The sequence below is a fragment of the Psammomys obesus genome, unplaced genomic scaffold, assembly GCF_907164565.1.
Source record: "Psammomys obesus unplaced genomic scaffold, mPsaObe1.curated_primary_1811, whole genome shotgun sequence".
NCBI lineage: Eukaryota > Metazoa > Chordata > Mammalia > Rodentia > Muridae > Psammomys > Psammomys obesus.
In genome coordinates this window covers 7592483-7612401 of record NW_026592666.1, presented here as the reverse complement: position 1 = coordinate 7612401, position 19919 = coordinate 7592483, and the positions used below count along the sequence as shown (strand labels likewise).

The window sequence follows — 19919 nt, the reverse complement described above, 5'->3', positions numbered from 1 at the left end:
ATAGCCTGGCATGGTTAGCTAGACAGTGACACATGGTTGCCACCGGGAGGACGAAGCAGGAGGACCAGGAGCTGGGGCCTTCCAATGGCTTAACCCCCACGAATAAAACTCTAGGGAGAGTGAGCCTTGGGGTCCGGGCCAAGATCGTTGGCAAGCGTGCGTCGCCACTGCAGTAGTGCAGATATGGCGGTGTGGGGGGTACTCAGGTCCTCCTCCTCACGGGATTGCTTCTTAATCCAGGTAACGCCCTTTCATTGGCAGCATTCAGTGAGAACGTGGTGAGCTGTGAGCAAGTTGTAAGCAGTTAGGAAGATTGGGCAGTGGCTGAAGATTTATGTTAAAATGGCCACATCTTAGGGACACAGGGCACCTGATTCCTGTTTCACAGCCAACCTTTGTTGGGATATCACTGAAGATCGATAGGTTCACAGAGAGCAAAGCTGGTAAGGAAATACTTTATGATAAGCCTGGACCTTCAGTACCCCTCACATCCTGGGTTATACTTGGGGAGTTTATCTGGAGCCTACAGAGCATCACTTTTGCCCCAGCAAGTTAGAAGAAGCTGGGGTAGGAGTGGGTGGTGGAGATTTTTCCTTAGAGGAGTGCCTCCCATAGCCTAACTCAGTGAGGCATTGTGGCCCAGTAATGCATGCCTCCTCACAGAATTTACTGTGGAGGCTTCAAAGGAAGATTCAGAAGGGCTTTGCAGACCCAAGGGAAGAGGGTGGGCAGAGTGAGCAGCCCTGAGCCTCCTGGTACCCTCACCAAAGTGGAAGGTTGTCAGGACATCCCAGGGGTTACAGCAGCCCGTTTTCACTCATGCCCCTGAAGACTTCCTTCTAGGACCCAGATAGATGTTTGAGGATTCAGATCCTGTCTTGGGTATTCATGGCAGGACTAGTAGAGGGCTAGTAGAGACACATTATGTCACATCCACCACCCAAGTCATGGCCACGCCCCAAATCACATGGGAAGGGATCTAGATTCTGCCTCGTTTGGCAGAGGGTACTAGAATATCACACAAAAGAAGTTGCATGACACACACACACACCACACCACACCACATATGTGCTACCCATGCCTGATACACATACATACATATACCGTGTGTGTGTATACACCACAATCACACTCGTTGTGTACATATGTATTACATACATACCAGAATCACATTTATACGGTAGTCACGTACATACCACAATGATAGACAGATACACATGTGCACACATAAAATTTTGTGTCCTGGAGGAGGCAGAGTTTGAACCCCCAATTGCAAAGACTTTGTAAAGACAAACTACCTTAAGACTGTATCTCAGCACATTTCCTGAGTACCTGATTACGTGTATCCTCTTCCGTGGGAGCAATGTGGGGACCAGATGGTGGAGACTAGGTCCCTTGACTTCCATGTCCTGGGTTGATATGTTACTTAATATCTATAAGCATATTAATAATTGCTTAATATTTTTACCCTTGGTAGTGACATGTCTCAGCAATAATTACAGCAATTATAACTCCATTGAGGGAAGCAGTACCTCCATTCAGTCCCAACAGAGCCGGTCGGCATCACAGCCGCTGTCTCTGGTGGCCAGAGCAAGAAGTGACACTGCGTTGTGTTGAGCCGGCTGCCAGGTTGTTGCTGTGCTTGAGAAGCAGCAGAAGCTCCTTGGGATCCTCTGCAGCCCTGTCAATGGAGCTGTTTGTCCTCCAGGAGTGAAATCCCATCTTTTCTAGTATTTGAACCTTAAGGGAGAGAGAGTTGGGCTTAAGCTTTAGAGACCCAAAGAACTGAAGTGTGTGGTCTGCAGATGGGCTCCTGAAGAGGTGTACGGGAGGGACCTACAGTGGCTCGAAGCACTGACCCACGGGTAAGGCCGTGGGCTGTGAGAGTTGCCTGTAACCACATGGCAGAGAGCACCCCAGTGGGGGAGGGGTGCTAGTTTTTTCTTAATTTGGCACAAGTAGAGTTATTTGAGAAGAGGAGGAGAGGAACTTCATTCAGAAAATGCCTCTGCCGGCTTGCCAGTAGCAGATCTGAGGGCATTTTCTTGATTAATCACTGATGTGACAGGCCCAGTCCTCAGCAGAGTAGTACCGTCCATGGGCAGGTGGTCCTGAGGTGTGTAAGAAGACAGGCTGGACAGGCCAGCAAGTGGCAGTCCTCCATTGTTTCTGCTTCAGCTCCTGCGTCCAGGTCTCTGCCTCGTGCTCTTCCCAGTGAAACGCCTTTTCACCCTAACTACTCATTCACCACACGTGGCGGACACACCTGTGCAGCTGGACACGACAAAACTAGAATTCAAACAAAACTAGAATGAAGTTTTGTTTCTCTCTTTACAATCTCATGGATAGTTGAGCTACATCTCCCCCACCCTCACTCTCGTTAGTTGAACTCTTTTGCCTTTTGAATGGCAAAGAAGCACATTGGCTTTTGTATCTGAATTGGTGGCATCACTGCTCTCGGGCTTTGGAGCCTATATTAGATAAACCAAGTATCATGACATCGTAACAGTTGATTTGATATCCAAGATGGCTCTTAAGTGACAGATGGACAAGCGGCGCTTACGGTGTGGATACCCTGGACCCAGGATAGTTAAAGTGTATGAATGTGTCTGTGAGGATTTTTCACTGGATGTTTTCAGATCTCCCGTGACCACCGGCAATAGAACCATGCCCTGCCGGGTGTGAACACAAGGCTGCCACTGGCCGCTGTGGTTCATCACATCTGGTTAGGTCTGAAACTAACCCTTGTCTGAGTCTGTTTTGCACTTGACCATGAAGACAGCCCAATTAGACTTTGGCCACATGGTCTCGGAGGCGTTCCCTGTCTATTCCTCGTGAGTATGGCAAGAAATCTTCAGAATCTGGCTTGGCTTTTCCCCGCTTCTGAAGAGAAGTAAGTTTTCCTTGAAATGAATCAGGAGAGGAAAACTGATTTGATTCTGCTATTGCTGAAGACTGACTGCACTGTTGTGGCTCCATGGCCTTCCGACGGGCCTTTGTCGTGGGCCCCCAATGCCGTTAGTTCTCCCTGAGATACTGTCTTCACTGGATACGAAAGCTTTAGTTTCATAGGCTGGATCTCACCGGTTGCTGTACGGGGACCCAGGCTTATACCCTTTTGTCATCGCATTCCTAGCATTTTGATAGACATAAAACAAAGGAAAAAATAAGAACTTTTTTAAAAAATTGCCCTCCCCCATGTAGGTTTTGATAATTTAGAAGATTTCTGTTCTAGTTTAGACATGTCATGATTAACAAATATTTTTTATTAATATTTCATTAGATTATTCTAGGTCAAACAAGGCAAATGTAGTGACATTATTTAGCAGGACTAGCTGTCATGATATCTACAGCTTCAGGAGGGAATGGTGTTTACTGACACAGAAAGTGTTTTTTAAATGTGATGGGTCATTCTCTGTATTACTTTTAAATTTTTTTCATGTAGATTAATAAGTGAGTGTTGTACTGGATGTTTTTAGGCTTAAAGTGAGATTATATGCTGGTAAACCTATGATCAGATAGAAATGTCTAACTCAAAAAATAATTACTCAATAAACTCTGCAAGTTAAAATATTATGTCAAAGCCCCCCACTCCCCCACACACAGTGGTATACACCTTTAATCCTAGCACTCAGGGAGGCAGAGGCAAGCAGATCGCTGTGAGTTTGAAACCAGCTGGTCTATGAAGAGAGTCCAGGTCAGCCAAGGCTACACAGAGAAACCCTGTCTTGAAAAACCAAAACCACACCAAAACAAAACAAAAATTAGGTCAAAGCATGTAAAGCCCAAGCCTCCGTTTCTAGTACACAACATGATATTTGGTTCATACACACACTGTGGAATGACCAAATAGAGCTCTTTGGTGTATTTTCCTGCAACTACTAAGCAAGTATTTTTTAGAACACTATTTTCATGGACTCTAGTTCATGACATTGCCTTACTGCGTGTTAAAACTGCACGCAAACCTTCGTATGGACCACACCCTGAGTAAGCTTGCGACGTCTCTGAGTTGCAGGTCGCAGACCTGAGCATGGGTGACCTGCTGTTGCACACGACTGTCATCTGGCTGAACCCGCCCGCCTCGCTGGGGAAGTGGAAGAAGGAGCCAGAGTTGGCCGCCTTTGGTATGTGTCGGGAGAGGGTGCTGAGGATGGGAAACAGCTGACTTATTTTTCCAAACAGAGAGTAGTCCTTTCCCAAGAGCTGGTTTATTACAGTGAAGCTAATTATAGCTTGCTGCTCCAGCCACCAATGTCTTCCAAATAAATGTAAACAACTATAAATTAAACCTTCTCGCTAAATGTGGTCCAGTGTGGTAGCCGCTCAGCTGTATGTGTGGGCATGTTGTGGAGACACAAGCAGGGAAGTGATTTGTTTTTTCTTTACATCGTATTTTAAAAAAAAAAAATCATTTTACCTGCTAGTCCATGTGTCCATGAACTGACAGTAAATTAAGAAAAGTCAAATGAAAAATCGAGAGCAAGCGGTTTCTGAGACCCCAGAGCCTGGCTCTTTTATTTTACCCTGGCTCCGCGTTGCTTTATGCAATGCCACGATGTAGGGGCCATTTCTCAGCTGACCTACTGCTGTGACTGGGTCTCCATGGGTTAAACCAGTCATGTTGCTAATGCTAGTGAAAACAGACTTAGCTTGTGCTCTGTTTTGATAAGCCATTTCAGGGAGGCTCAGGTACAGATCACTTAGAAGTCTATTGTACCCATGTTTTTGAGGGAGAAAACTTATGTTAGCATTCTGGGAAATGTGAGCAGTTCTGGAGCTCCAGCTCCAGGCTGGCAGTGTAGGTATGAATGCTCTTGCAGGGTTGGTCCTTTCCGTGGACGGGTTAGCAGCCCCTGCTTCTGTTTTACAGGGCATTTTGTCCCTAGCTTTTCCTAGAAGGTTCAGGCTAGGAACTCTAGCTGTTGCCACCCTCTCACCTGATGTTGTGAAAGGGCAGTGGTTGCTTATTGCTTTTTTTCCCCTAAATGTTTTTTTTTCCATGATGCAATTCCCAAATGGAACTGTCCAGTAATATTTGAATCAGTGTTAAACATGAATATTTGTTGCCCCCCCCACCTAGAATCATTAAATATTAGTGATATTTCCAAAATTTTCAAATTGCTGCTGAATCTCTTAAAGACATTGCATTAAAGAAAAATGTGGCAAGAGATCAGGACCGAATACAGCATCACAGAGCACAGGGGGTAGCCTATGGTGTGGTTAGTCTTGATTAGTGGTATTCGAGAGACTGTAGGGCTTGCTTCCTTTTTGTATGACCTCTGTGTCCTAGACTGTGTCCTAGACTGGGAGAGAGGGGGCCTTGGTGTCTCCCATGCTCCTTACTGTCTTTATGGGTCGTGGAACACTGTAGGAAGTGAGTCAGCCACCTGCTTCAGTGTGAAACATTAGGATATTTCATGACTTTACCTCTTGAGTTTTGCAGATTTCATATAATTAGAAACAAGAAGATTTAGAAGCAGAATAATTTGAGTGGGAGAAAGTTAGAGGTTGGCAGACATTTCTGTTGAAAGCCACATAAGGAAACCTTTGGTCTCTGGACTGACAGACCACAGGCTTTGAAGGGATAAAGATGGGTGAGACAGCAGTGTTGCCGTGCAGAGGTAGCAGGAAGGCCAGGGTTCACTAACCCATGCTATAAGTGGTCTAGAAGATGCCTGTTGTAAGGTATGGTGTGGTCGGTGAGACTTGTTCCACAGGCTCAGTTGGTACCCTGCATTCCGCTGCTCCTTGTTTCCTTGGCTACACACAGGAGGCAGTGTCAGGCAACTGATGTAGAGAGGCCAAGCCCAGCCCGCCCAGCTGCAAACACAAGCTGTGTTTCCCAGCTCGGTGTACCTTACTGGTGGCAAACTCATCAGGGTCTTTGGTTTGTGGGATAAAACATTTGAAAGGCTCTGTGATTAGAGGCAAGCTCACCATTACTCAGATACTCTTTTCAGAATAACAGTAATGAGAGAAAAGAGGAGGAATTTAAAATCAGGATTATGAAAAAAGTCTGACTGTTGTCATGAAGAGTAGTGTTTGACTAAGTCATGGATTAGTTCATTAAAGGTGACATCTGTGGTTTCAACTAGCTAGGCAGAGCTAACCAAGCCTTAGAAATGCCTTCTAAAGTTAGGAAGTAGGTTAATGACTATTGATCAGGCAGCTTTGGGGTGACAGTCCGGTTGTCCTTTAGTTTTAAACTGTAGTTTTTTAGGACATAGTGCAGCATTCTAAAATGGATGCTGTCTTGCTGCCACTGGCCCCTTGCGTCACATAATGGGAATTCTGTACTGAATGCTAATGACCCCCACTGTAAAACACAGGTACAGAAATAGTTGTGTTTCGGGCTGACAAGGCAATCTTAGGGCTCAAGGTCATAGCTAAAGGGGTTGAATAATGTCACAGGGTAGACAGGAGGCAGGTGGAAGTGCTCCTTCTCTGACAAGAGGGAACCCTGCCCTATCCAAAGAAAGATGGAAAATAAGCCATGTGCTTTGTGGTCACTTCCAGAGGCTTAGAGCCTGTGCCCTTCCCTGAGAATGATCTGTTATTCATGTCGGACAGACTAGTCAGTGTCTCCTCCAGCTGCCACAAGTCTGGACCACTCCTTAGGGTCAGAGAATGAAATTTTCTTGAGGTATTGGGGCAGTAGAGCTCGGTACCAGATGCTTCATTTCAGTGAAGCCTTCTAGCTGTGTTCACATGGCAAAGAAGCCAAAATGTCTCCTGAGCCTCTTTGCTTTGTTTTGTTTTGTTTTTCAAGACAGGGTTTCTTTTTGTAGGCTTGGCTATCCTGGAACTCACTCTGTAAGCCAGGCTGGCCTCACACTCAGAGTTCCTCCTGCCTCTGCCTCCCTGTGTGCTGGGATTAAAGGAATGCCTTGAGCCTCCTTTTTAAGATCATTAACTCTAATCACAATGGCTGATCCCAGTCAAGTGTGGATGCCTGCACATTTCCTGTAACTGCTCTTGTTCTCACTTGCAGTCTTCAAAACTGCCGTGGTCCTTGTGTACAAAGACGGTTCCAAGCAGAAGAAGAAACTTGTAAGCGTCCTCACTACATCCCATAGCTTCCAAGTGCACCTGTCTGCTTCTCAGTTGTGTCTGCATAGTTCTACCCTTGTCAGCAGAAGCCTCCTGTTTCCTTTATAAGTGACCCTAGGCCCCCTGCAGGGGACCCTGGTCTGCTTCCTTCCCGCAGACTGGCTCATGTGTGGAGCATGCCAGTGGGTACACACTGAGCCTCCCCATGGCCAGAACCCTTCTGACGAGTCTTGGCTTTCCCTGTTGCCCTCATTCTTGTGTGAGACTCACTCTTCTTCCTGTCTCTTTCTCACCCCTTTGCATTTAGTGCGCACCATCACATTTACCATGCAGCCTCTCGCATGCATCTGCCGGAGAAGCCAAGAGTGCATGGGGTCATGTGATATTTCTTTGGCTTGCACGGAGTCCCTGGGTCTGCACTGGTGTGGAAAATGTGGGAGCTGCTCCAGGTAGATCACCTCGCCCTTACACAGCGGGCTGCTTCTCTCCTGCAGGTTGGCTCTCACAGGCTGTCAATCTATGAGGAGTGGGACCCTTTCCGGTTCCGACACATGATCCCGACTGAAGCTTTGCAAGTACGAGCTCTGCCGAGCGCAGGTAAGCACCGATACATACTAGGTTTCCGATTCTTCTTTTCCTTTTTATATTGAACAGTAGTGTGTGTTTAATATAAAAATATGTATGTATGCATATGTGTGTATACCATATGCATGCATGTGTCATGCCACTTCTGGGGAGGTAAGAAGACAGCCTGCTGAGCAGTTGCTTCTCTTCCCCAACATTTGGGACTCAGGGTTCACACTTGGGTCATCGGACTTGGGAACAGACACCTTTACCTGCCCAGTCATCTCTCTGGTCCTTTCTTCTGTGTGTGAGTTGTCTGTATATTCATTCTAGGTCATCTCTTATCTTCTATGCTTAACTAACTCTTCCCTCCATCTTCTTGCACACACTATAATATATATGTATATTTATAAAGTATGTCTTTATAGGTTTCCTTAAAGATTTGTTTATTTTAATGCACGAGTGTTTTGCCTGCATGTATGTATGTGTACCGTGTGTGTGCCTGGTGGTGCCTGTAGAGATGAGAAGGCATTGGCTGTTCGGGAGCTGGAGTTGGAGATGCTTGTCAACCCCCATGTGTGTGCTGGCTCCTCTGGGAGAGCCCCACGTGTTCCTCACTGATGAACCATCTCTCTAGGCCCCTTGTATTAATTCTTTAAGAATTTAATATATTTTGATTATATTCACTCCCCAACTCAACAGTAACCCACCAAGTCCAGTTTGTGCTCCCTGTACACTCACTCAGGAGCCTGGGGTCTCTAATGGAACATGTGGACCTACCAAGGACCATGCCCTTAAAGAAAACTGCCTCTCCCTCTCCAGAAGCTGGACTTTCAGTAGCCTCTCTGCTCTGTGTAGGGGGCTTGTGAGCTCCCGCCTCCCTGTTAGCATGTTCCCTGCACTGTGTCTTTGTCAGCAGCTTGGCTAACTAGTGAATAAATGAACGAATAAACCAAATGAATGAGAGAGCTGACTGGATGTGTGGGTGTATTCTCTTTGGAATCGTTCTAAGGGATTTCAGACTTGATTTACAGGGAGTTTGCAGGTGCTCTGGGATCATAGATCTATAGGAGCTGTGACAGTATTTTGAGGTTTAGGCCCTTAAATGCTAGTGGTATCTTTAAGAAGATTGTTTTATGTATATTAGAGTTTTGTTTGCTGGTATTCTGTCCACCATGTGCATGCAGAACCTGTAGAGGCAGAACCCCTGTAACCAGGGTTACACTTGTGAACTGTGGTGTGGGTGCTGGGAAATGAAGCCAGGTCCATGGGAGAGCAGTCAGGCTTAACCGATACAGCATCTCTATGGACCCCGATGCCTTTTAAAGCTTTATGAATTATCTGAGCATATTTCCTCATACCAGGCTTATAAATGTGGAGGTTGATTTCTATGGAAATCTGTAGTCTTCTTAGCCAGGAATTTTGCCTTCATTAAGACATAACTTCACATTCTGAAAACAAAGCAGTCTTTGTGGTAATGACATTTTATTCTCCCAACCTCTGTTTTTTTCATTCAAATCAAATTTAAATCCTTCTAGATGAAAGTATATTTTAGTTGAATTACAAAGACTGGTCACAATGTTACATTTTGAGTGCATTCCAGTGGACTTGAGAGTTAGTACTTGGAGTTTCTAGAATCTTCTCTCAGCTTGGGGAAGTTTGGCAGATAGTGACGTAGCTGCGGGGGAGCATTCCGTGGCCAGGCTTCTGAACCTCTGGGTGAGACGGAGGCCTTGAGGTGTGCAGTGAGTGGCTCCTCTCACAAACACTGTATTCATGACCTGACATAATGCAGCATGGCCGACATGACAAAGCACCATGGACCTCTACCCATGGATTCCAGGCCTGAGCATTCAGCCAGCAGTAGCTGGCTCTGTGGATAAAGGCTTTTGCTGCCAACCCTGATGACCTGAGTTTGGTCTTCAGGACCCGTGCGGGTGAAGTAGAGAACAGAGTCTCTCTGGCCTTCCCTTGCAGGCACACACGTGTGCTCACAGTAAGTTCATGACTGTGAAAAGATTCTTAAAAATACAGAGAGCCTTTTTTTTTTTTTTTTTTTTTTCTTAGCACATTTTTGTTCTTTTTTTTTGTGGGCAGCTTGGGAAAGGTAGCAAAGGAACCTGTTTAAGTCACCCGGGTAGCCTATCTGTCATTAGGTGTGGTGACATAAAGAAAGGACGCCCAAAACATATGCCAGTGCAGGCCTCCTGTGCCTGTGCCTGATGAAGATACCCACTCAAGTCCCAGGCCCTGCTTAGCCCAAAAGAGCCTAGCGCCTGACTGAAATAGTTCAGGCAAAGAGGCTGTAGAAGCAGAATGGAGTCTTTAGTGTGATCTATCTTCTAGACCATCTGGAAGATTTTGAGTGTTTTATTAACATTTAGTGTGTGTGTGTGTGTGTGTGCGCGCGCGCGTGCGCGCGTGTGTGCTGGGAACTTAACACCAGGCTTTGGCAAGAGCCTCAGGCTCTTAGCTCCTTCAACATCTCTTCAGCCCCCTGCCCCATTCTGTTTTTTTTGATAGCGCACATTGAGCTTCTAGAGTCTTGTCTCTTTAGCTCAGGATTGGAGTGAAGTAACTTGGGTCTCAAGTTACTTTGCATTGTTTTTGCAGAAACCAAGCATGAAAAATTCATCTGCAAAAAAAAAAAAAAAAATACAAATAAGTCCACCAAAATATGCCTAATATGACATTTTTTTTTTAACCCATCTAGATGCAGAGGCAAATGCTGTGTGTGAAATTGTCCACGTGAAATCAGAATCGGAAGGGAGGCCAGAACGGGTGTTCCACCTCTGCTGCAGGTGAGCTGAGGTCTGGGAGGTCAAGTCCTAGCCAGGGACTGCCCTTTGTGCTTTCTGGAGGGCAGGGTGCCTGACAGGACTGCCTTGGGGTGCTTTGTGCATTGTTTGCACATCTCTGAGAGTCTGCTGGAGGAGAGAATAGGAGCTGAGGGTCTTCCCAGTATCCTTAACCTTTAGAGACTCTTCAGCATGGAGCTGCTGCCTCTGGTGCTCATGGGCAGATTCTGAGTGACTCATAACGTGGGTTTTCACTTATTGTTATTAATTATTCCCCTTTCATCCTTTACTTCCTCCTCTTTTTCCATCTCTCTTTTCCTCTAGAAACATAAAAATGGCATCTGTCATCCTATGTGGCTTTAATATGATCCATATTAATTGGCCATGTGCATTCAGCAATTAACTCAACATTTACTTCTCTTCACACAGAGTATCAGTGTGCTGTGTACTGCTGGCAATGATAACAGAATATACCATTATAATTATTCATGATATTTTCATGTTGTTGCTGGTATAGTAAAAGACACATTTAGCAAACATTAATCTGCAATGTACCTTGTGTTTATTGCTTCCTTAGTCGGACTGAGGGCAGCCACGACTGATGGAGGATGCTCTGCCCAGAACCTTACAGAAAGTGCATTGAACATTTCAGTCTCCACATTCAGATGGGTCACAGCCCACGTTATATGTTGGCCATGTCACCCCCATGTTGGATGCCTGGGGCCAACAAGGGGCTGATCTCCAGAAAGCTGTCGGAAGAAGTTAAAAATTTCCAAGTATTCCTCATGCCTGGAGTACCACCTTTTCTCATCTACTTAGGCTGACCTGTTGGCAGCTTTCTTTGCAATTTTGGTGGTAGACTCTACAAAGTATCCAGCCAGCCTGTTTGTGTATTTATTGCTTATAATTAATAGTAGGTGAAACAGCTTGTGAAAATCATGAGAACTTTGTCAGGTCCAGTGAGTAGCACATGCCTGCAAACCTAGCATTAAGAAACTGGAGGCCTGAAGGTTTCAAGTTTTAGGCTAGCTTGAACTATATAGTGAAACCCTGATTCAAAATGTGTGTGTGTGTGTGTGTGTGTGTGTGTGTGTGTGTGTGTGTGTGTGCACATGAATACATATATATATGTACACACATATTGAACATAAAGAAAAATAACTGTCACTTAGGAGATATTTTTCTGCTATGACAGTTAGGATTTGGAAGATTGAACAGTTCTTAAGACCCTAACCTTAATGTGTGAATCAGGACATGGGAAGATTTGATTAACAGGAGGAAAGAGCAAACACACTGGGATGTCCCTCTGTGGGTGTTCCCCAAAGGTGCAAGTCATTTTCTCCTTAACATTTTACAGCACGGAAGAATGGGACTTATGTCTAAAGAGCGGAATTTCAGCAACCTCCTGGTATTAAACTACTTTGTCCATTATCTATTCATTATTGGTGGGTGTGTCCCAGATTGGCTGTAGAAGGTGATTCGCAAAGCATGAAGGGATGAGAGATTGTGCTTTTTATCTCTGCCATGAGGAGGTAGCTAAGCATAGAAACTGGCGTCCTTGCCTCTTTCATCTTTGCTCTTAGGGACATTTATTTGGCTGTACCTGATGGCATTATCAGTTCCCTCCATTGAGAACTGGTTTCCTAATATGTGTAAATCTTCTTTTCATAGCTCCCCAGAGAGCCGAAAGGATTTTCTGAAGTCTGTACATTCGATCCTTCGAGACAAACACAGAAGACAGCTCCTCAAAACGGAAAGCCTCCCCTCATCCCAGCAGTACGTCCCCTTTGGAGGCAAGAGATTATGTGCGCTTAAAGGTGCCAGGCCAGCCATGAGCAGGGCAGGTACTGTGGGGATTCAGACCTACAAGATCCCCATCACCCCAACTCCACTGTGAGCCTCCAGGGAGCAGGAGTTAGGTGTGGTCTTGTGGGGGAGGAGGCAGGGGACATTCTTCCATGATGTGAGGCTGATTGTTTTGTCTCCTTCCTGGTGGGTTCTGGGGAATCTTCCCTTTGTTGGCTCTCCTTCCCTTCCCTTAACCTTCTCTTGCTGCTTTCTTTTTGGCTGGTGAGCTCATCTCTCAATGGCCAAGCGAGCAGCCAATGCATCCTCTTTGGGAAGAGGCCCTCTTAGCCTGCTTATGGAATGAGAGTCGCTGCTTTGCATGGCAGCCAGCTTGGTTCAGTAAGAAGCAGCGAGTCAACAAAGTCATAGTCCACTGTCTGAGAACACAGGGACTTTGCAAAAGACGAGCCTGTGCCCAGTGAGGGCTTCATGCTCAAGCATGGTAGACCAGATGACACAGAAGCTGTTGACTCTCGCTTTGTGCCCAGAGCTTTAGTTCAGTTTCAGTGTTTGAGGAAGGTTTCAGTTGCTTTTAGAAAAGAAGAAAAGGGAGTTTACCTGGTCCCCAGGAAATGCTCTTGGCGTGCTTATCCATGTCTCTAGAGCAACAAAGAAGGAATACCATTGCCACCACACGCAAAAGGCAACAGAACATACCCCGGAAGAGTGACACTTTCCTAATACTGGACTTACTTAATGCCATCAACATTCTGGTTGCTCCTTTCCTAAATGTAGCTCAGAATTTTTCAGGGAGGAGTCTCGTGAAATATTTTTTTTTCAAATTTGCAAAAAAGGATTTCTACCTTCTATTACCTTCCTACCAGTTCTCAGTTGTGTTGCAAAGGTGTGTGAAAGCTATGACTCGGTGTGTACTTCATAGGCATAATCTACCAACCTTGACGTGGGCTGTTATGTTCTCTAGGTACCATGAGTTTAACTAGTGGGTGTTGGCGAAGGTTACCCTAAGTCTATTCTCCAGTCTTTATGCTTCTTGAAAACCTATACCCCAAAGCCCCCAAACTGCAAGTTCTCCAAATAGCCTAACAGTTATGCGTGCATCCCTACCCCCAACTTCTCAGGAGCGCCCTGTAAAAACACTTCATCATTTCATGGCAAGAGAGAAAGTGGTCGGCATTTTATGCGCGGCTCTTGCTTGCTGCAGGATGTTTTAAGTGGGAAGTAAGCTCCAGCCTCAGGCACCCTCACCACCAACAGCTTTTGCTGTTAACTTAGGAACCTAAATTCAGAAGTGCATTTACAAAACAAATAAACACACACACACACACACACACACACACACACACACACACACACATACATTTTGTCTATAGGATATACCAATGCCTTTGTCTGATATGTTCTTGGAAATAAAACCACTACCTAGTCTAAACCATTATGAACACCAAGTGAAAGCCACTGTATCATAGCCTGTTGGATTTGTCCAATTGAAAGGTGTTTTGCCTTATGGTTCATTTTTGGCTGACAAATATTTCTCTTCACTCTCCCTTTGAAGTAACTCCTGGTCATTACAGTGTCCATGCTCCATGATTTACAAAAATGGCACTTCAGTGATCGGCAAAGATGGTCTCCCTGAGACTGAAAGGGACGCACTAATGCCAGCTGGGCTACTAGGTGTCCTTTGCATAAATAGCAGACAGGCCTGATTCATTCTGCATTCCACAGGATGTGTGTGTTGTTTGGATAAGAACAAATACTCTCCACTTACTCTAGAGTGCGATTGCTTCAGCCAATAACGGAGTCAAAACTTCTCATTCTATAATTTTCTTATGAAAAAGTTTAAGACTTAGGGAGCAGCTAAAAGAATTCGTCCCTATATCTAAATTCTATAATTAATATTTTGCTGCATTTTCACTGTTGCCCACCCATCTGTCAACTCTTTGCCGGACACATTTCAAAGGTTCAGACATGACTACCTTTGGCCCCTAAATATGTGATCACGAAGACGATTCTCACTTGTTTCTAGCAAGCCAGTAGTGAAGTGGTGTCATTCAGATGCAATGACTGGGGAGAGCCACGTGTTGCCCTGCAGTGGGGTTAGGCTCAAAGTAGAGAGACGTTTTTGCTTTTTTTTTTTTTTTCCCCAATGGAAAAGTTCTTTTTCACTTCCTCCAATTTTGCCTGGGGTTTATTTCTAGTCCCCTCTTTAAACAAGAGCGGTGTCCATCTGTTCTGTGTTTGGAGGTGTTGGAGCGCTCAGAGTGCTGAGAATAGGCTCTTCTGGCAGTTCTGGAGCGGTCTCCCGGGGTCTGAGACTTGGTTTTCGGGAGGGCAGCTCCTAACCGGTATGTGAGGTGCTTTCTCCATGGAAAGCCTGGGTCGCATTTCGTCCCACAGTGTCCAATGCAACAGTGGCACAGTTTCCGCAAGAACCAGTGTGTGTGTGCCTGTGTGCCTATTGGTTACTTGCTTGGTTGGTTGCACTCTTTGTTTGCCTTTAGTAATCCTGACTTTCTGGAGGGCAGTGGGGTAAATTAATGAACTCAAAGATTTTAGCTCTGAGTAACTTCCTATGGCCCTTTGTTTCTCGGTGCTAGAGTGGCGTCTATTATTTATTTCTCATTCCACTCTGGTGCTGGTATTTTTATTCCGCTGTAAAAGAGCTGACGATTCACAGCGGGTAGTTAGAAGTTAGGACTGTGGCTCAGCTTAGCTTCAGCATCCATATTGGACCTTATCAGAAAAGGTGTAAAACCTGTGTCTCTGGGAGCTGATTTTCCACATAGCACCTCTGAGAAGGTGGTGCCCTCAGTCTAACTGTGGATCCTCAAGAAACCTTATATTCATGTCCCCAGAAAGGAGGACCATGCTCGCTGCTCCAGACAGCACAGCGGTGAGGCCTTCCGGACAGCAAAACCCCAGGAGCGTCTCTCAGGCTCACTAAGGACCTATATTCTGGCTATATGACTCTTGGATAAGCCTGGGGTGACATAGCTCTGTGGCATGGGCACAGTCATGCCGAGGACAGTCCAGTATTGTGGCGAGCGGCAGGCATCTGGGCTGCCTATCTTACGGGCGCACAGGTTGGAGTAGATTGTTTCCTTCCCCGTAACCTACAGCCGCTGGTGTTGTCGACCTTCACCCCTTATTCTCTGGGCCTCACAGCTCCATCTGCAGTTTAGACATGAGCAAGGTAGACACCAGGATGGTGAGGGCTAGACCCCAAACTCCTGAGGCCCATTTGCCCTTTACAGTTCTTTTCTTTGCTTGCTGGATTTTCATCTCATGGTAAGGCATGTGGGAGTTTATTTTTATATTTTTATGTGTGTGTGCAGTGTCTGCCCCAAGCAAGTCTCTTGGGAGGAGGAGGCGGCGACTGGCTCGAAACAGGTTTACCATTGATTCCGATGCCATCTCGGCCAGCAGCCCGGAGAAAGAGCCCCAGCAGCCCCCCGGTGGCGGGGACACTGACCGCTGGGTAGAGGAACAGTTTGATCTTGCTCAGTATGAGGAGCAGGATGACGTCAAGGAGACAGACATCCTCAGTGATGATGATGAGTTCTGTGAGTCCGTGAAGGGCGCCTCAGTGGACAGAGACCTGCACGAGCAGCTTCAGGCTGCCTCCATCAGTCAGCGTGCCCGAGGCCGGAGAACCCTCGATAGCCACGCGTCCCGCATGACGCAGCTCAAGAAGCAAGCGGCCCTGTCGGGCATCAATGGAGGCCTGGAGAGTGCAAGCGAGGAAGTCATTTGGGTTAGGCGTGAAGACTTTGCCCCCTCCAGGAAACTGAACACTGAGATATGACTTATTTTTTTGTCCCTTTAGAGAATGTGTATAGATAGGTTGCCGGCCCCACACTCACTCTGCTCACCCTTCTGTGCCGTCCACGAGAATGTCCCCTTAGGTGGCACTCTTGCACATAGATTTTGGCAGCTGACTTGGGTCTGAAGCCATGTAGCCACCCACCTTCATTATTCTTAATGACATGAGAGAGAATTGTTCAGAATCCCAAATAAGCTCGAGTCCTTTTTCTGTACCAAGGGCTTTTATTTATTCTCAGTTCATCAGGACCTGAAGACTCAGAACAAACAATTGGTAGCACTGGGAATCGCACTGTCCCCACCCCAGCAGTCAAAGTATCAGAGTGACAGGATGGCACACACGGATGTCACATCCTCTCCCCTCTGACTCCAGTCTCGTAGCTGGGGAACAACCACCTTCAGACACACAGGAAAACGGAACAAACTGAGACATCCGTATAGCTGCAGTGTTGTGACTCCCCCCTCTTCAGTGTCTGAGGATATCTGTGTGTCTTAAGAATGTGTGAGGAAAGGGTGGTCATTTCTGTTTGATGAGCCTTTTGTTATTATTTTTCTTCTGTGTATGTCTATACCTGGTCTGATTCTATGTCAGTGTTGGAAACTCTAGTTTACAGAGAATTATAAAGATACCAAACTCCTGGGAGAGAGATCCAAATCTATCACTTAGAGAGGAAAAAAGACTATTTTTTTGTATTTTCCTTGAGATGCAGGGGCACAAATAGATGAGAATTTTACAGTGTTAGATGTAACTCAGTCTGAAAGTAAGGGTATAACCTTTGCGGAGTGAGTGGCAAACGATGACTTTATATTTATATATAAATGGCCAACCGGAAGCTCATGCTAAGAATAAACATTTTTTTCTGAGAAACAGATTTTTTTTTAGATGTATGAATCTATATTTGAAATGAGAGTTTGGTTGGATTACAGGGACAGGGAATGGGGCAGTGTGTGTGTGTATGTGTGTGTGGCACATGGCAGGGGAGGGGAGCCTCCTTTTCATGGGGTTGCCATGGTGATCGCTGGTTTCCTTTCCATCAAAATTACATCTTCATCCATAGATGACTCTCCCCTTCCCTGACAGTCCATGACCGAATCTCAGAACCTCTTCAAAAGCATTCCTTGTGGTTAATATTCCCTTCATGCCAATGAAACAGGGTAAACTTGCTAAGGGGCCTAATCTTCTAAATGGATGTCCAAACAGGAAGAACGAAAACCCATTATAGCACTTTCATTTTTTTAAAAAAAAGGTTTATAGCTTTTTGTTCCTCCTCCCCATTTCACGATGTCCATTCCCTAAAAAGGGTTTAAACAATATGAAAACTTTCTTTTTGGAAATAAAAATAAATATATATATATCTATATATCTATTTGGTGTTTGATACATCAGTAGGTACTTTAAAGACCTGAATTTTATAGTAGCTTTAGCAGTTATATTTTATAAGAATCAGTTATGACTTTATATTTCCAGATAGAGAGTTCAGAACACAATGCTCTAAGCCCCCGCTTGCTTTCCTGCTCTCCCGTCCTCTGTCCCTCCCCTTCTCGGGTTTCCAGGGCTTTGAGCTTGATCTTTTGAAAGTTTTATTCTATTAAAGTTTTTGCTATATCTTCTGGTTTTTCTTAAGAAGCTTTAGAATGGTTTCTATGCCCTTTGTATCACTGCATTGTTCATATCATCTCGGGGTCGACTGCGTCTGGATGGAAACTGAAGCAGAGGTGTTGAATAGTCACGTTTTCTGGTCTCCGTGCGACATGGCCATCAAAAAATACTGGAAAGTCTGGTGCTTAGAGAGGGTGCCATTGTCTTGTACATAAGGTCATGATTTGTGTCTATGTCAAAAGTTCTTATATATTTCTTTTATAAGCTGAAAGAAGGTCTATTTTTATGTTTTTAGGTCTATGAATGGAATGTTGTAAATGCCTGTCCAACAATAAAGTACTGAAAAGGGCCTGGAAGACCCTGTGCTTTTTTTGGATAGAAGGATGAAGATGAAGTAACTGTAGGAGGGAGCCGGTCCAGGAGAGAAAATCCCTGCAGTTGTCCTTTTTTCCTAAGTTATATTGGTGTGTGTGTGTGTGTGTGTGTGTGTGTGTGTGTGTGTGTGTGCGCGCGCGCGTGCACATGGGCGCACGCGCTGGCGTGTACATGCTGTGGTGTGCCTGTGGAGGCCAGAGGGATCGCCCACGGAAATGAGTCCTTCCTTTCACCATACCGTACACACACCAGATAATGAACTCGGGGCCAGGCGTAGTAGCAGTGGTTTTCCTCGCTGGCTGAGCTGTCTTAGTGGCCCGTAGTTGTCTGTAACTTTTTTGGGGGGTGGGGGCAGGCATGGAGGCACCTGCTGGTAATCTCAGCACTCCGAAGGCAGAATCAGAAAGATATGGACAAGTTTGAGGCCAGTCAGGGATACATAGCTAGTTGCCTGTTAAGGCTACACAGTGAGGCCTTATCTCAAAATTAAAAATGAAAGAAAGAAAAAGAAAAATGAAGTAGCTATTGTGATCTCCAAGGAGAGATGTTTTGGCAACATGTGAAGTTTTAACCAAAAATTAAATAAATAATATCAAACATCTTGGTCTAGGGTGGTCAGTACTGACTGTGCTTAGTGGATTGATTTTTTTTAAGACATGAAGTTGGGATTGGGATGTGTTGAGTGGGGCATGGGGGGAGTTGAAGAGGGAAATGGTCTATATGATCATTTTTCCTTGTGCACATGAATGAAATTCTAAAATATATATATATATATTTATAAATATATATATAATATATAAATATATATATATATATATAAAATATATATATATATATATTAAATACTGGGCTAAAGATTTGGAGACTTAAGAAACCCAAAATAGGGCCAGGTGTGGTGGTGCACACTTTTAATTGCAGCCCTGGGGGCAGAGGCAGGTGGATCTCTGTGAGATCGAGACCAGCCTGAGCTATGTAGGGAGTTCCAGGACAGCCAGAGCTACAAACAAACAAAAAAAGAAACCTAAAACACACGTTACCAAGAACCTCGAGTATACAAAAAACAAACAAACAAACAAAATGATACAGTATTTCCTCATACAACACAGACCTCCCCATGCACTCAGGTTTAAATTGTCTCTTGGTTGCTTGTTATACCTGATAGGAAACACGCCATATGGGACTGTCACTGTGTAATGCTGCAGAAATGATGAGGGGGAAAAAAGCCTGCATTTAAATCACATGCAGTTTTTTTTTTTCCACAAATAATTTCAGACCACAGGAAATGGAATCCAAATTTCATTTCCTGTCTCCTGCCCTGTCCCAGTGTGAGCAGGTTGAGGGGTCCCTAGGGAAGTTTGGGATGCAGTATAGAACTCAGACAGGACGGGACAAAAAGCACTTCATTCTGTCAGTGAGGGGTCTGCTGCTGTCGTGGGCTTTCCCACACTCAAAACAAATAGTGAGTATGGCCACTGGTCACTGTTCTCTCCATCGGGGTTCCATTCTTATTTCTCCAGAGTCTCTTGAACAATCTTACCTGGTTATAGTAATCTCTACACACACTCACGTGAACACACACACGTGCACACACTCACATATATACACACATACATGCATGTACACACACAATTCCCCATGCCTAAACTCCATCTGAAAATTTTTTCTTTGCTGATTATATCCTTGCTTGTAGGTCTGTGCTCAAGCAGAGAGGTCTGCGGACCAATAGTATCAGGAGCACATAAGAAATGCAGAAACCCAAGGGCTAGGAGATGGCTCTGCATGAAAAGTGTCCTGTTTCACAAGCATGGTAACAGAAGTTTGACCCCATTATCCGCATAGAAGGTCAGGTTTAAGAGTATAAGCCTCGGGCTGTAGAAATGGCTTGGTAGTGAAGAGCACTGGCT

The 19919-nt window shown here is 45.2% G+C and overlaps 1 protein-coding gene across 2 annotated transcripts in view; it reads left to right on the top strand.

Annotated features, from left to right (window-relative positions):
• The window catches only part of Tiam1 (TIAM Rac1 associated GEF 1), a 211521-nt gene extending 193370 nt beyond the window's left edge, over nt 1-18151 (top strand). The window contains exons 23-28 of one of the 2 annotated variants that reach the window (XM_055614916.1): nt 4016-4124; nt 6992-7050; nt 7545-7647; nt 10328-10415; nt 12084-12256; nt 15554-18151. In XM_055614916.1, coding sequence (XP_055470891.1) covers nt 4016-4124; nt 6992-7050; nt 7545-7647; nt 10328-10415; nt 12084-12256; nt 15554-16023 — 1002 coding nt within the window. In that variant the 3' untranslated portion in view covers nt 16024-18151. The remainder of the gene's footprint in view (nt 1-4015; nt 4125-6991; nt 7051-7544; nt 7648-10327; nt 10416-12083; nt 12257-15553) is intronic. The other variant, XM_055614917.1, reaches the window with a different exon arrangement.
• Nucleotides 18152-19919: the final 1768 nt, after the last annotated feature.